General features: G+C 43.8%; 2 protein-coding genes across 5 annotated transcripts in view; both read left to right on the top strand.

Moving 5' to 3' along the window:
• Window positions 1-1,531: 1,531 nt before the first annotated feature.
• CRLS1 (cardiolipin synthase 1) lies at window positions 1,532-7,161 on the top strand. Of its 3 annotated transcripts, none has more exons than XR_015258230.1 (7): window positions 1,532-2,094; window positions 2,493-2,630; window positions 3,595-3,724; window positions 4,208-4,293; window positions 4,720-4,788; window positions 5,237-5,385; window positions 6,824-7,161. XR_015258230.1 is itself a non-coding variant. In XM_086745351.1 (7 exons), the coding sequence occupies exons 1-7, from the start codon at window positions 1,699-1,701 to the stop codon at window positions 6,909-6,911; spliced, it is 999 nt and encodes a 332-aa protein (XP_086601477.1). In that variant the 5' UTR covers window positions 1,532-1,698; the 3' UTR covers window positions 6,912-7,161. The 3 variants fall into 3 exon arrangements, 2 of the variants coding, with proteins under 2 accessions (XP_086601477.1, XP_086601478.1); XM_086745351.1 differs by lacking the exon at window positions 5,237-5,385 and adding an exon at window positions 5,117-5,208; XM_086745352.1 differs by lacking the exons at window positions 2,493-2,630; window positions 5,237-5,385 and adding an exon at window positions 5,117-5,208.
• Window positions 7,162-8,853: 1,692 nt separating this feature from the next.
• The window catches only part of COMMD1 (copper metabolism domain containing 1), a 79,115-nt gene continuing 71,798 nt past the window's right edge, over window positions 8,854-16,170 (top strand). For both annotated transcript variants that reach the window (XM_086744439.1, XM_086744437.1), the window contains exon 1: window positions 8,854-9,074. In XM_086744439.1, coding sequence (XP_086600565.1) covers window positions 8,880-9,074 — 195 coding nt within the window. In that variant the 5' untranslated portion in view covers window positions 8,854-8,879. The remainder of the gene's footprint in view (window positions 9,075-16,170) is intronic.

The raw sequence follows: 16,170 nt of genomic DNA, 5'->3' as shown, positions 1-16,170 counted from the left end.
GTTTTCCCCTCTTCTATTTCTAAGGTATAATATGATACATGCATTGTAAGATAAGAAAATAAGCTTCGTTATTTCTGCCTTTTTAAAATTGACATAAACATCTAACCTACAGCACCCTTCCACAGCAATTTTTGTATGAAGATGAGCTTGTAAAGCTCAAATCTGTAAGATTTGAAAGAACATATTAAACGGCTCTGCTACCTTGGCGTGAATCTACTTCAAAATACTTGAAAACTAATTTGAAGGATGAGAAGCTTAAGAGAAAACTAAGAAACTATAGCTCTACCTATGAACCCTTAAGTGGCAAGCAGTCTGCTCTTCTCAGGTTGTCTTTTCCTCACTATAGTAACTGTGGTTGATGGCTTTTTTTAAAAGTATGAAATGTCCCACCCTGACCTTGCTTAAGCAGCGCCACCTCCAGCCAGGTGCCCAGGTCCACGTCCTGGTGGGTTTTGAGTATCTCCACAGCTGGAGACTCCATTCTCCACTCTGCAGAGGTGCTTTCCAGTCAGTAGTTACCCCTCTCCAGGTGCAGGACTTTGCACTTCCCCTTCTTGAATTTCATGGGGTTCCTGTCAAACCAATTTAAACCTGCCTGGTGAGGTCCCCCTAAAAGACAACATGACCCTTGGGTCTGTCAGCCACTCCTCCACTTTCCAGGGTCTATCAGCCACTCTTCCCACTTTCATGTCATCTGTGAACTTGCTGATGGTGCACCCTGTCCTAGCATGCAGGTCGTAACGGTGTGCTCCTGCCTTTATCCTCCCTGCAGTTAAAAAAAAAACAACAACCAGAAATGAAAAAGCAACTACCTCTAATTTGATGTAGTAAAGGAATAAATAAATTAACAAAGTCATACACATTTTAGCTAATTTCTCTTCATTCCTTCAAACATCTCTGGAAGAGGCAGAGTTAAATATCCTACATGTGATTGTTTGTTTGGTTTGGTTTTTTTTGTCTTGCTAGTTACTCTCTGCTGTGTGTAATTAAAGCTGACTGAACACCTGGGGGTCAAACCGTAGCTGCGTGATAAACTGGTGCCAGGAACATGAAAAATTACAAAGTTTCTTAAGTGTTAGGGAAGGTGAGGAGGAGCAAGCCTCCGAAGCAAATAAGTGATTGCACCTGGAACAGTAAATTCTTCTTCCTTCTCCTTGAGCTAAAGTAAATGTGGGCGAGGCAGGGCGAAGAGTGAGTAGTGAGAACAAGACGCTACTCAGGCCCCCTGAGAAGGCTCTTACGGTAAAACAAACCTTCACCTTCCTCCCTCGAGGGCCTGTACGAGAACAGCGCGGCCCCACGAAGCCGCCCTGCCGTCAGGAAGGGCAGGATGACCCCGCGCAGCCGTCTGCGCCCAGGGACCCCCGAGGCAGAGCCTCGGCCAGCAGGAAAACGGCTGAAAAGCGTGGTTTTTTCCCCCGTATTTCTCACAGCTAGGACTTATTTTCTAACGAACGACAGCCTGTCGTAAAGCGCGCAGCCCCACGGGGAGGGGGCTGCCGTAAAGCGCCGCAAAAAGTCGCACGTTCCCCCCTCCACCCCTCGCCGCACACGCAGGGCCCGCGGCTCGTACCCTGTCCCCGAGCCCCCGCCACTCTGTCGGGGCGGCGGATGGCGGCGGGAGGAGGCCGCCGCTCGCTCCCGCGGGCAGGGCCGCAACGGGCTTAGAGGGTCGCGGGCAGGCGCCACCCCCACGCCATGCTGGCTGCCGCTTGGCTGGGCAGGGGTTTCTGGGGGCTCCTCCGCGGCGCGGAGCGGAGGCGGCCGGGCGGCGGCACCAGGCCTCTGGGCAGCCGACCCGGGGCGGCGGCGGAGGGGCGCGGCGGCGAGGGCACGGGCGGCCGCTGCCATGGCAACAGCGGCGCCTTCTGCCTGGCGGCGGGGGGGGCTCCGGCTGGGCCGCGCGCGGCGCCCGCCCTGCGGCACCACCACCAGCGGCTGCTGCGCGCGCCCGCCGCCGCCGCTTGGCGCCTCCTCAGCGGCGGGGCCGAGCAGCGGCGGGCGGGGAGCAGCGGGGCCGGGGCCGGGGCCGGGGCCGGGCCGCCGGCGGAGCCCCCCCGGGAGCGGTGCGCGACGGGGCGATACGCCGAGCTGGTACGTGACCGGGGGTGGGGAGCGGAGGGGGGCGGTGAGGCACGGCGGTCGCCGGCTTGGCCCTGGAGCTGCCGGGCGCGCTCCTCCGCTGAGGCGGTGCGGGCCGGGGGGGAGGGCTTGTTACCCCTCAGTCACTGCCGGCTGGAGGCAGGTGTCACCCCCACAGACGGCGGCTTTTTGGGTCCTCGGTGGCGGCGTGCGTTCCTTTGGAAGGCTCGGTTAATGTTTAATAGAGACCGTGTCCGTGTGTCTTGTGCCAACGACAGGTTGTTTCCAAGAACTTGCAAAGCTTTCTGGCTAGTTCGGCTTAAAGCCTGTGTTTGTCTGGGTTCATTCTGTTACATGCCAAGTTAGGGTTTGTCTTCCCGGCCTGAAGTTTTTGCTTTCTTGCTTTACAGTATGAAAACCCCTGGACGATCCCCAATATACTGTCAATGGCAAGAATGGGCTTGGCGCCAGTTTTAGGCTATTTGATTGTTGAAGAAAATTTCAATGTTGCACTAGGTGTCTTTGTTTTGGCTGGCATAACGGATTTGGTATGTTTACATCAGTTTGGAAATACTTTGGGGATAGCGTGGGTTATGGTGATCCCAGTGACACGTGTTGAAATTTAGACTCCAGGGTAGAGTGGAAATGAATAAACAGATCAGTTTCTATATTCGTTGTTTTCCAGAAATGGAATATACATCCTTTGTGACACTGCAAAGGGAGCTCGCAGAGAGCCAACGGGGACTTAAGTGCTGGTGGAGCAAAGGGGATAACAGGGTCCCCTGACCAGCCCCAGGTGGGCAGTGGGCAGTGTCCAGTCAGTGCTTGTAGAATCATAGAATGGTTAGGGTTGGAAGGGACCTTCAAAGGCCACCCAGTCCAACCCCCCTGCAAGGAGCAGGGACATCTCCAACCAGATCAGGTTGCTCAGAGCCCCGTCCAACCTGGCTTTGAATGTTTCCAGGGATGGGGCACCTACCGTCTTCCTGGGCAACCTGTTCCAGTGTTCCACCACCCTCAGTGTAAGAAATCTTTTCCTTATATCCAGTCTGAATCTGCCTCCTGATGTTTTAAAACCATTACCCCTCATCCTATTGCAACAGGCCCTGCTCAAGAGTTTCTCCCCATCTTTCTTATAAACCCTCTTTAGGTATTGAAAGGCCACATCCAGTTGTCCATTTGTATGTAGGTGCACCCATCATAACCATAATTGTGTGAATTTTAGAACATCTGTTACCCTTTTTTTCCTTCCGCCCCTTTTTTTTCTTTTTTCTTTTTTTCTTTTTTTTTACTAATTTGAATTGAATATGTTCAGAGGCTTCCATTTCAAAATCTGGAATGTAATTTGAAAAAGCATGATACAACTATCAGCTAGCGGGCATCATATTTCATCTTAGTTATTAGCTGTACTATATGATGTCACTCACGAAATATCTCTGTAACAGTAGCACATGTAAGGTATTTTTATTCTTAATTTTCTAACAGAGAAATATTGAACTTTGTTTTTCCTAGTTGGATGGATTTATTGCACGAAACTGGGCTAATCAGAAATCAGCTTTGGGAAGTGCTCTTGATCCTCTGGCTGATAAAATTCTCATCAGTGTGCTCTATGTAAGCCTAACTTGTGCAAATCTTATCCCAGGTGAGGAAATGCCATTAATTGCATGTACTGTCTAAGGTAAATAAGCTATTTTTATGTGTAGTAATATTTCTTGTGTTTCTGGAAGGAAAACTGTATCACTTGGAACTCTTGCTTTGTCAGTTGCACTTTGCTATTTGTTCCTATTAAATACTTAAAAACAAGTAATAGCCCTCACAAAAAGCATGTGCTGCCGTATACAAAACCAGCTAGCATGTACTACCATTCTCAAATGTACTTTCTGTAAAGCAATAGTAGTTAGTAGCTATATCAATTTTTTTTTCTCATAGACTGAATTGTTTAAAGACTTCAGATTTAACCTTTTCAGAAGCCGTGCTAAAAATCTGCAGTCACACATAAAACTTGTCCAGAAGAATTGGAGAGTGGTTATTTCTTCTTGCTTCATTTTTTGTAGTCTTTTGGTTTTGTTTTGGTTTTAACTGTGGACGTGATTTTTCACTAGATCCTGTTGGCTTGGTTTTTCAGTTTCACTCACTTCCATGATTATTCTGAGGGATGTAGCACTCATTGCTGCTGTTTTTTATGTGCGATACAAAACTCTTTCTCCACCGGTAAGTGTATAGCATTAAACAAAATTGTATGAGCATATAATCACTTTATTTTGATTAAATATTGTGTAATTTTACAAGTATTAAAAAAATGAATAAGCCTTTAACAAAGTTGTAACCAAGAGATTTTCATCTTGAGACTTGATGGTTGCTGAAAACTTGGGTGGATAGCATAAGATGTAATGCTAATGCTTGTTGTTTTGCCAGGTAGATTTGTAAGCAGAATAGTATTTCATAAAATAGGTTTCACAAAGATGAGTCAGAGCTATTGGTAACTTTTTTCCTGTGTATCACGTCTAATAAATCATTTAAGAGCAGTAGCAGTATACTCCTTTAGTGCTACAATTGACTTTTCTGTATCGTGTGAAGAGGTCTATCAAATTGAATATACTAGAATTGCATTTTTTTCCCTTTTTTCTCCCTCAACAGAGAACACTCAGTAGGTATTTTAACCCCTGTTATGCTACTGCCCAATTAAAACCAACGTTCATTAGCAAGGTAAGAGTAGTAACGCATTACAAAAGATAACACCTCAGTACTTGTGGTGTGTAATTTGGAGGGAGGGGGCTGTCTACTGCTGCTGCTGGGTGCAGTTTCAAAATAGTGCCAATTAATTTGGAGGCAACTTAAATCCTGAAAGATTTTCAACTATCCTGTCAGAGTGCATGATAACTTTGAGTGTGTAAAATGCTTCATTAAAAGAAGCTTCCACATAAATTTTCTGTATATAGACTAATACTTAAACCAGTAATAAAAGTGTATATTGATATTCCTTGCATAGCACATGTCTTCATTTTGGTCACATTGCCTGTTTTGCTTTTATCAGATGAATACAGCGGTTCAGCTAATTTTGGTGGCAGCTTCTTTAGCAGCTCCTGTTTTCAATTATGTGGACAGCATATATCTGCAGACATTATGGTAACCTATCTCTTCACTTATTTTTCAGATAATTTAATGTACTCCTAAAGAAACTGGTAATTGAGATTCATCTAATTGTGTGGAACAAAAAAAAAAAAACCACCTGTGCCCAGATGATGTTATAGACCCATATGTCTGAATTTTTCCACGTTTATTCTTAACTGGCACAGGAGCTAGGTATTTATGGGTATTTAATTTACTATACAAGCAAAAGGTTGTCAAATGAGACAGGTTAAGATCCAGGAATAATGCCTAAGAAACAAGTGTTCAGAATAGCCATGGTGTACACAGGCCAAGTGTAAATTCAGATTAATACAAAAGAAGGGAGTTGGAAGAAAGGCTGTATGGGCTCTTTATTCATGCCATAACTGTCCTTTAAAAACCAACCTTGATATCAGTAAAAATAGACAGGAAGTGTTTTCTTATTTTTGCTTTATACTGTACCTGCTATCTTGAAATCTAGGTTTCTGAAACCTGTTTGAAAAGTGCCTGAAGAAACCCGATGATTCCTGATAGATTATAGGAAAGAAAGGCAGAGATCCAATGAGAACAGGCATGCAGGAGCGTACCTCCTTAAATAATGGCTGTTCCTTTCACTGCTGTTCTTGGAGATCTGAACTGTGTCTGAATCTGAATGGTAGCTGGTGGCAGGCGTTACAAGTGCAGTTATTTCTCCTGAGCAGTTAGGTAACAGTTCAGAGCAAAGAGCCTGAACAGCAGATAGCAGAATTACTAAGTAACTTAGTTAAGTAGTGGAAAATCCAGTGTTAGTTGTCTTTTAGAGAGGAAAAAAAAAATCAAAACAACCCCCAAAGCTTGTAAGGAACTAGCAACCTTGATCTTAATGGTCAGTGTGGTTTTTCATCCTGTTGGAAAGCCAAATCTAGAATTGCATCTGAGAAAGATGCTTACCTTGCCGCTTGTCTGGGGCTCTATGAGGGAGTTACCGTGTTGTGAGTAACAGGGAAATTCTGGGTGTAACTTTGCAGGGTCCTCTATGAACGCTCTCAGAAATGACCTGGATGAGTCTGGCAGTGTGTCCAGGGAGGGCAGCGGTCATGGAGGGGCAGGACTGTAGTGGTGGCTCACACCTGAATGGTGCGAGCCCTTGACACGGGGGAGCAGTGCTAATTTTGGTGGTTTTTCTGCACCACCTGGGAAGGGAACAAAAGAGGCTGAAGTCAAAACTAGTGCTTCAACTTTGAAACTTGGTAAGATGATAAGTTCAAGTCTTGTATGATTTGAATGCTCCCCTTTCATACTACCAAGGGATAGTTTTTCACACCAGTTAGTTCTCAGTCTGTTAAAAATTTTGTAGAGTACAAATACTAAATCAGATCTTTTGTCTTCCCTTCTCTAAAACAAGTGCTAGTATGGTAAAAGTTTGGCCTAGTAGGCAGTTATAGTGAAGCACGGTACTTAGTGCTGGATGGCAGTTCCTTTGTTTATCTAATCCTCCAGTTAGCACTGAGTTTCAGCATATAAACTGTAAGCTGCTTTTGTGTAGGACGTAGTCCTTGACTGTGTAGTGAAAAATAGGGAAGACCCTTAAAAATAACACTTTTTATTATCGTACTTAGACTCAAACGACTTACGGGAACTATTTTCCCCAAAGGTGCATCACGGCTCTCACAACGGTAACATCTGCATACAGCTATTACCACTATGGCCGAAAAACGGTTCAGGTGATAAATAACAAGTGAAGTATTCCTGACAGGACCGGGCCTTGGCAGCGTGGTGTGCTGTACTGCCGAGGGTGGTTGTCACGCAACTGAGTTTTGGATCAAGAACTCTGTTTTTCTGCTGAAACCATGGCATCACAATGAAGTGAAGTTTGAACATGTACTGTGTATATATACATAGAGAGAGAGACTTCTCAATGTATTTTTAATTTGTTTAAAAATGAGGTTGTTTACGAAAACAAATAAACAATATTCTTAAAGACACGGGTCACTGGTTGCTGCCATGTGCATTCTGAATAATCTTATACTGTTTTTAAAGTCAAAATTTGCACTTTTCACCACCTTTTTTTTTTTTTTTTGTCATCTCCATGCAAGGCACTAAAGTAGACTGAGATCTGAGGAGAAAAAGCAATTATAAGAACAAATTTGTCTTTGTACCTCAACTTAAGTCCGTAAACTAGCATTGCTTGATAGGACTCAATGACGTATGTCACCTTGCAGCAGAAGAAAGCACGTCATCAGGGAACAGTATCTTCAGAAGTTTAAACCGGAGCGATAGAAATTTCACATCATATTCTGCAGTAATATGGAGAAGCCATGAAGAGTTACTGCCCTGCTCCCTTTTCTGTCTATATGCGAGTGAGAGTGAGCTGGACTCATCAGAGAAGAGTTTTGAGTCTCGGAAGGATCAGCTGTACAGTGAGGAGTCTGTACCCAAACGGAGTTACGTTTCTCATACTATATATTTGTTTCTGGTGATCAAAAGAAACACCTCTATCTCCAGATTCTTTAAAGCTTCTAAAGATGCCATTTAATCTAAATACCACTGGAGAAAAAGGACATTTTAAATATTGTCCAAATGAACGTCAAGAGCAGAAGAAACTTTACATGTGTGTAAACAGCGTGTGCTGTTAATTCTTCCTGTACCTCCAGCTTCCAGAGGTGTACGCTGTGATCCCCCTTGGGGAAGGACATCTTGCACGTGTCTACTTGCAAAAAGAAGCAGAGTAAGAACTGGGCAGAACAGATCATGTTGATCATAGACCTATGTTTTATATTCTGCAGCAACATGATATTTCTTGTATGTCATCAAAAAGAGTGCAACTATGAAGGGCTTAAATAATTGAAATCAGGTGGTATAAGATACCACTGTATTGTTAGAAGAAAATTTGCTGTAGACATCTCTTTTGAGAGCACACAGTCGCTCTTGTGACTGTATATGCTTGTATATACAAAGCATTTTAATTTTTTTTATAGTTAAACTTGTACAGAATGGTGCCCAGAGAAAACACTTGATTTTTGTTAGTACCTGTTTCTTAACAGTCCCTGCATTTTGTGGTCTACCCTGCATCTCGCAGCAAAGGGACAGAGAGCCAGGCCTGTGGAAGTTTCCTTAAAACAGTTGAGTAGTAAAATGGAGTACGTTTTCTTGAAGAAACAGCTTAGAAAACAGAAATTTATTGTACCCAGTCAGGTCATTCCTGTTTGGTTCTGGTTAATGGGGTTGGGTTTTGGTTGGGTTTTTTTTTTTTTGGTGTGGTGTTTTGTTTGTGTGGGGTTTTTTTGGTTTTTTTTTTTTAATCACAGATAGCTTTGAAACATTACATGAAATTATCAGGAGATGGCAGAATGCTGCTCAGTGGAGGCTCCGTGTCAGTGTGTGCCATTACAGTTGTCGTTACGTGTCTTGATTATAGAATCATAGAATGGTTAGGGTTGGAAGGGACCTTCATGAGTTAAATTCTGTTAAATATGTGAAATTACACGGTGATGCGTGCCTAAATACGTGTGTTAAATAAAGTTCGTCTGGATGGTAGAGCTACGGCTCTTCCCACGTACGCGTTTGGTCCTTGGTAGTTGAGACTGGCTCGCCGAGAGCGCCCTCCACCTCACCCCCCTGAGAACGCTCGGCTCACGCGTGGGATGTCTCCCTGCGGCCGCCGTAGTCGCGGGTGGGGCGAGGTCGGCGGTGGCACCGCCCGCTGCAAGATGGCGGCGCCGGAGCAGCCGTCGCCAGCGCCCGAGGGTTCCAAGCCGCTGAGCGCGCTCCTCAGCGGCATCGTCCAAGCCTCCTACTACGGCAACGCCGACATCACGGAGGAGCTGCTGCGCGGGCAGCTCTACCCCGACGCCGCGCCGGAGGAGTTCCGTACCCTGCGCGCCAAGATGGGCGGCCTCCTCCAGGTACCGACCGGGGCGGGCGCGGGGCTCTGGAGGAGGAAGGGGACCCCGGCCTGAGGGGCGAGGGGCAGGGGGTGCTACCCTGGAGGAAGCCATTTCATCGGTGTCCCCTCTGGGTGTTCCTCCGCAGAAGGAACGAGCGTCTTCCTCCCCGGCGGGGCCCTGGCGGCAGCCGGGGCTGTGGGTGCTGCCGCGGGGGTGCCACCGGCCGCCCTCGGCGCGGGGCTGAGCTGCACCGGGCGGGGCTGGCGCCGGGACAGGGCCCTGCGCACCCGAGGCCCCGGCGGAGGCCGCGCTCTCCTCTCGCGTCCCCTCGGAAGCGGGAGCCCGTCAGGCCAGCGCGCTCTGCGGGGTAAAAGACGATTTTTGGGGTTTTATGCTCCTGGAAATGCGTACCGCTACTTGAGAGCTGCTATCCAAAGTGCAGATTTCTTACAGGAAACCTGTGTTTTGGTAACAGCACCGCCAATTACGAAGCAAGCTGTTTTAAATAGCAAACAGATTTTGGTTTATGTGTAGGAGAGAAGAAGGTATTTTTCTCCGGAATGGTTTTTTTTTTTCCTCCGTTCAGGGAGAAAAGCGTGGAGCGGCAGCTCGCTGCGCGCAGGGAGCCTCCAGGTGCAGAACGCTTGGGCGGCCGCTGCCGCCTGGTGGGGAGATCCGCGGCTGCTTGCAGGATTTGTACGCTTGGTCGGTACTTTTTTGGCACACTCGTGTGAGCGAACATCTAACTAAAAGCAGTAATATTGTTTTGGCTGGGTAATTTTTCGTGCCCAAGGCCTTGTATTTAGCAGTGAGCTTTTTATGTTCTCTCTTTCCCCTTTCTAAAATGTCCTTTTTGATATGCAAGTAAAAGTGCAGCGTATTTGCTTGCTGTGTTTTCCCTGTCACTACTCATTATTTTTACTGCATGCTATTTGTGTTGCTGAAGATCATGAATCTGTTTTTTCAAAACAATATCTTTTAAATTACTGTTTTCTAAAGAATCCTCGGGATTACCTTGTTTTTGTCTGTATGATTAAAAAAAGTCTGAAATTTTAAAAGGAACTGGCTTTGCTTGTGTTTTTGTTTCTTACAAGGTAACAAGTGTGTATGTGCTTTTTAAAAGAAAAATTACTGTAAAATGTCAATTTTTTTTTTTCCTCTGAGAAAAGTTGAGAAGTATGTTATTGACAAATTTGTGGGTCTTGCCCCTTTTGCCCCATCCACTGCCACTTCTTCTTACCTTTTGACAGCTACAGTGCTTTCTGGACTGCTCTGTGAGCTGACAGTTTTCTGTGGGATTATTGAATACCTCAAAGGGAGGAGGAAAAAGACAATTACTGCAAAGTTCCTGAGTTTAAATTGTCTCATGACAAAGATCTGATGAGATGATTTAAGGAGGCAGTTGGGACTGCATAGCCAGGAGTGAAGCGGAGGGGGAAGCGAGATGTGCTCTTTCATCAGTAGGAAGTGATTTTGCTGGCTTCCTGAAGTAAACTGAAATCAATGGCTGTTGATTTCGCTGCTGAGCAGTGAACTAGAGCTTCTCAGAATTGGGCACACTGCCTGTTCTCTGCTCTGTGTCCTGCGGTGATAGTGAGGTGCGTTACCAGAGCTGAAGAACCAAAGCCCAGAGAGGATCAGTGTCTAAGTCTGTGGCTAAAAGCCAGGATGTTTTGAGTTCTACCTGATAGTATTATTAGGGGGAAGAAAAAAAAAAAAGAAAGAAAAAGACATTTCTGCTGTATCATATTTTTTTAGAAAAAGAAACTAACACTCCCTACATTCTCCCCCTGCACCCCCACCTTGTCATTCTAGCTGATATTTCAACACTTTGCTGTAGATTCCTGTTCAATTCTTCATTCGCTTTTCACTTTTCTTTTTAAAATTAGTTTTGTCTCTAGATCTGCCTAAGCCAAATTTTACTGTAGTACCTATTCTTCCCTGTTCTGATAGTAATTTTTCAGTCCTGATAGTTATATTGTAGTAACTTTAGATAAATGATAATTTCATATAGATAATCTGCAAACTCTATATAGGCTTTGTTTTTCCTGTTTGCAGAAATGGGTTAGTTCTTTAGCCATCACTGAAACGTGACAGCTGCTCAGTCAACGTGATGTGTTTGAGGTCAGAAGAAAAGAGTGCCACATCCGGAGGACATATTAGACAAATCTTAGGTATGCAAATGTGGTTAACAGATTGGGAATTTGATGAGGATGCTGGCACTCATTTTCTGATTTTATGAAGGATCCATTGTTTCTTTAATGATGAGATTCATGTGATGCATTGAAAAGCCTGGAATGAAAGCTGAATCGTAAAGATTGATTCTTGCAGGACTTAAGACTCTCTGGTTTTGTCTGTGTTTTTTTTTTTTTTCCTTCTCTCTCAAACACAGCTCTTACTCAGGCGGTGTTGAGGTGTCATATTCTGGACATGTTAATTCAAGCCTTAGAACACACAGATTATTAAAATTATTAGATATTTACCTATTGTTTTAACATAGGAGGATGTTACATGTTAGGAGGATGGCAATATGTTGTGGAGAGGATCTCGCGTTCCCCATGCTTTAAGAACAAAAACTGGTGACAATTGAAGTAATGGCTTCCAATATAAGTTAGCATCTCACTGTTATCAGATGTGTCTCATGGTCTTCATGGCCACCATTCTTCTCATCTCCTTGTGGATGAAATTACTGGGAAATAACCAAAGTTTATGCACTTCAACACACCTTAAAGCTGAAGTTTTGCACTAAGTGATAACACAAAGTACTTTATACAGACACAACTTCATGTTGAGTATGTATGCGTTTTGCCTGCTTATTTCTAGTGAGTGACTTAAAGGAAGTAGCACCTGAGTCCTGTGGATATTCTCAGGATCTCTATTCTAGAGCATCCTAAAAAATCCCTTGGCTTTCTGATCATTTTGGGGACCCTCCCTCTTTCACACCTCCCAGTATGGTGAGGAAAGGTTGTTATTAGGGCTGTACTTTGGAAGTAGGGAGACTTAAACTTATTTTCCTTTCCCTCCATCTACTTAGTGGAAAAATCCATTATCCTAGCTATTATTTGTGATACATCCCTTTCAGTTCTCAGAGCTAGCCTGCAAATCTCTGCTTCTTTCATAAACTGACTCGACTGCAGCCATCGCACAGATTCGGTGTTGTGGTGGTTTAGCCTGAATTACCACATTGTTTCTCGTTCACCCTCCCCCTACCCAGTGGGATGAGGGAGAGAAATTGGGAAGAAAAGAAAACTCGTGGGCTGAGGTAAAGACAGTTTACTAAAATAGCAAAGGAAAACTACAATGATAACAGAATGTAAGGATATTAATAGATACTAAATGAACGATGTACGATTTCTCACCACACGATGTCCCAATGACCCATACAGCCTGTCCCAAGCGGCAATCACGGAAATGAAAACCGAGCAGCAAGCAAAGGAGCAAAAGCGAGCCAGCAAGGCAGACGGAACGATGCCAGGAAGTGAGAGAGAGATGGAAAGCTGGATGCAAAGGATGCCAAGGATGCCCCCTCCCATGGGCAACACCCACTTACATACTGAGCCTGATGTTTATGGCACGGAATAATCTCTTTGGCCAGTCTGGGTCAATTATTGTCTGTCTTTCTCTCAGCTTCCTGCATCTGCACGTTAGCAAGACTTGGAAAGCCAGACAGGGTCCTTGGTCTCATTAACAACAACCCCTGTCATCAGGGTGTTTTTATCAACGTTCTTCACATACGAAATCCAAAACACACGGGCTACTGAGAGGAAAATTAATTCCATCCCTGCCGAAACCAGAACAGGTGTGGACTGTTTCCTTTGGTTTGAATGATGTGGCAGGGGGAGCGTGAGGGGAAAGTAATCTTGGCCCTACAAGATGCTTAACTAAATCTTTAAGGTACTGAGAGCTACCAAACACGTACATGCATACTTAGTACCTCTGTGAATTTAAATGTGAGGGTTTTTTTGTGTTATATTGTATTTGTTGATAACAGCAAACTTCAAAAGTGTTCCTCTGTACTTACAACATCTCAGTCTTTGGACACATGTCTTGGATGCTGGTGTCTCCCCAGCACCTGAAGGAGCAAGCTTCACTCAAAGATCTGTGTTGTCCTTTCCTTGTCAATCGTCACATGAATTTCTGAGCAAATTTATTCCAGTCTTGATATTTGATTCATTATGAAAAATCTGCGTGATTAAAATGTTAACAACAATATTTGTGTTATCTTTTTGTGGTTTTATTTTTTCCTTTCTCCTCTGAGTGGTGGAGGAAGGGGAGCAAACAGCAGAATAGCAACAGGAAGTCAGAGTACTTGTTTGTGCAACCATTTCTCGTGTGCAGTGATCTGCATGTGAAGTTCAGAAGAAGACGGGTAACTTTTATGTTTCCATTGATGATAACACCTAATCACACCAATACATTCTATTGGGAGGTGGCCGTACTGTTTATTTTCAGATACCTCCTTTAGAAGCCCAGGTCCCTTGTATTGTCCATGTGGAAAAGATTAGATGCCTTATACTGTCTTCTGTTGACTTTCAGGGAGTGTAAGCACCTGGATTGGATGGGATGAATAATGCCTCATTCCTGACTCCTGAGGGTGTTTTTCTCTGACACTCATCTTCTTGATGATTAGAAGCAGAGAGATTCATTGCCCTTGTGACTTAATTGCTGTAGCACTTCATGTCTTCTATAGAGTAATCATAGATCTGTACCATAAATACAGCACTTGCTTGTAAGGTGAAGGACTTTCCTGTACCCTCCTGCATTCCACCTGTGCAAAGCACGGCACCTGTGAAAGTATGGAGATTAATGAGGGCCACGAAAGTGTGTCATATTTACTGCAGCATTAAGCATTTAAATGTTTCTTTTCCCCTGGTTTGTGTATAGAGTAGTCCAGGGTTTGTATAAAAGATGTTGTGATGATCTACTTCTTACAGCCGTTTCCTTTCCTGCTCGTAGATCTGCTGGATGTGCATGAATCATCTGACTTCTTTCTAAAATGCCAAATTTATTTTGTAGAAAAATCATGTTATCTTATTACATTTACCTGTAGTGAATTGATTTTTTTTTTTTTTTAAATCTGATTTCTTTTCTTGTATGGAATATCCTGGAAGGTAGAACAAAAGCCTTGGAAGGCTGACCCTGTAGAGCTATACCCTTTGGATGTTCTATCAATTTTCTTTTTACCCTCTGCCTTCATACTTCCCAGCCTCCTATCTCATAAGATTTCAGAACACTGAGAAACTGGGGTGATCAGCTTTTGCAAATTCTCGCCCCCAGCTTTTTTTTTGGTTTGCTTGTTTTCAAAGACTTCTTCATCCTGATTAAAATACTATCTTTGTCTCATCCATAGTTCCACTGATAATGTCACTTTACATCTGGAGTAATTCCACTCTTTTCCTTTTGGTGGCAGTAGGCTATTGGATTTACTGAACATGATCATTTGCTGATGTGTTGGAAGTGTCCTGGTTTGCTCTTCTACTGCAGAACGAACTGTACGTTGGCTAACTGACAATACAAATTTCAGAGTGAGGAGTCTAAATGTTTTATTACATTTGATCTATAACTATTTATTTTCACAAATACTGAGGGTGTCACCATCTGTAATAAATATACTGGTATGTCATTGGTAAAATATTAATCAGACTCTGCATAAGTAATATGTGAGAACCAAGAGCTTGATAGCCAACATATAAGATGCACCCAGACTCTATGTATGCACTTTATAACATTCACTAGCCCTCTCCTAGTGGTTGTTTTCACTAGAAATCATACTGGTATTTCTACCAGATTTTCTAATGACTGTCAATTTTCATTTAGCTGTCATTCAGCTGAGGGGCTGATGGTACTGTTGTTATTTGGCTCTGCTGTGCCACTGGCACGCACAGTGTATCTGAAGTTCTGTCTTGAAGCTATTTCTATATTGTGAAATGCCCATCTATTTCCAGTGAGTACTTTTCTTCGTGCCTTTGGAGAATATCTGTTGATATTGATCAAAATCCATCCTGAAGGCTTATGGGGCAAAAACTCAGTGCCCCTAGTGGATAAAATTGCTCCGTGTGTAAAATGCTCTGGAGGAGCACCACCAAACCAGGGGTGCCACTATCATGTGTTGTCTCTAAAGACTGTCACTCTCCCACCAGGGACTGCAGTCCTTTCCCTGTGAAGTTGTTGTTGTTACCTAGAGAGGAAATCCCAAAGCATTACTGCCCCTGCTTGAGAAGGAGGCAACTACTGATCTTCATAAAAGGAATCTGCCCTTAGGTGAAAAGTTGGAGCAGAAAACCAGTCGTAGAGTTCACTCTGTTGTGGAGGTTAAAGGCCCTTGCATCTTCTTCAACAAGATTTCTCTGACAGCTACTGGTGGGAAATAAACAGCTTCTTGCATTTTCTAGTAAGGGAAGAGAGTTGTCATTCTCCCCTCTCTCCATATACCTTGTGATTCATCAAGTGCAGGGACTGAGTTATAAACTCTTGAGTGCTTTGCAGTTGTCTAAGCTTCTGCAAGGCTGAGAGGCAGAACAGCCTCAGTCTGTGAAATAAAATAATTTGAGTTAATACGAGAGACTACTTCCTTTCTCCTGTTGAGAATTGCAATTGTGCCTGCATCTACTAACTAAAAAGGCAGCTCAGTAAGCTGAGATTATTATCTCAATTGATGTTTGCTTGGAACAACTAAATAACAATTGTATTCTTTTTTTTTTTTAATTTAGCGAAACACCACCATTATATAGCTTGCAAATCTGAACACAGCTTGACTGCTGCCTCTGCAGTGTCTGCTGTTGCAGCATACATTTTCTCCTCTCAGCATATGAGCCTACAGTTGTTGCTTCTTTTTTTGCCTTATTTCAGTGTTGTCTTAGGAGGACAGAAAATGGAATGTTTACTTGAACTAGCACCTGCTGTATTGTGGTGATGAAAATGTTCATGGATACTGCCCCAAAGCAGTCTTATTACTGTTTCCGTTATGAGTTATTTTAGATTTTAGGTATGTGTGTGTGCTGTCAGCTCAAATGAGGACTGGTGCAGCTGGCAGTTGTAGGAATAACATAAAGTGAAGGGGGAAAATTCTTCAAAAGAATGAATTGGAGAGGAAAGTTGGCTGCAGGATGTTACA

The sequence above is a fragment of the Chlamydotis macqueenii genome, chromosome 3 (genome assembly GCF_036417535.1).
Source record: "Chlamydotis macqueenii isolate bChlMac1 chromosome 3, bChlMac1.mat, whole genome shotgun sequence".
In the NCBI taxonomy this organism is placed as follows: Eukaryota; Metazoa; Chordata; class Aves; order Otidiformes; family Otididae; genus Chlamydotis; species Chlamydotis macqueenii.
The sequence above is the reverse complement of the archived record's forward strand: the minus strand, read 5'-3'. Positions and strand labels throughout refer to the sequence as shown.

Excerpts from the sequence above, each read along its gene's own strand:
- CRLS1 (XM_086745351.1), top strand. The coding sequence starts at position 1,699 with ATGCTGGCTGCCGCTTGGCTGGGCAGGGGTTTCTGGGGGCTCCTCCGC. Across the intron at positions 2,095-2,492 it reads CGGGGCGATACGCCGAGCTG|TATGAAAACCCCTGGACGAT; the intron begins GTACGTGACCGG and ends CTTGCTTTACAG. Across the intron at positions 5,209-6,823 it reads ATATATCTGCAGACATTATG|GTGCATCACGGCTCTCACAA; the intron begins GTAACCTATCTC and ends TTTTCCCCAAAG.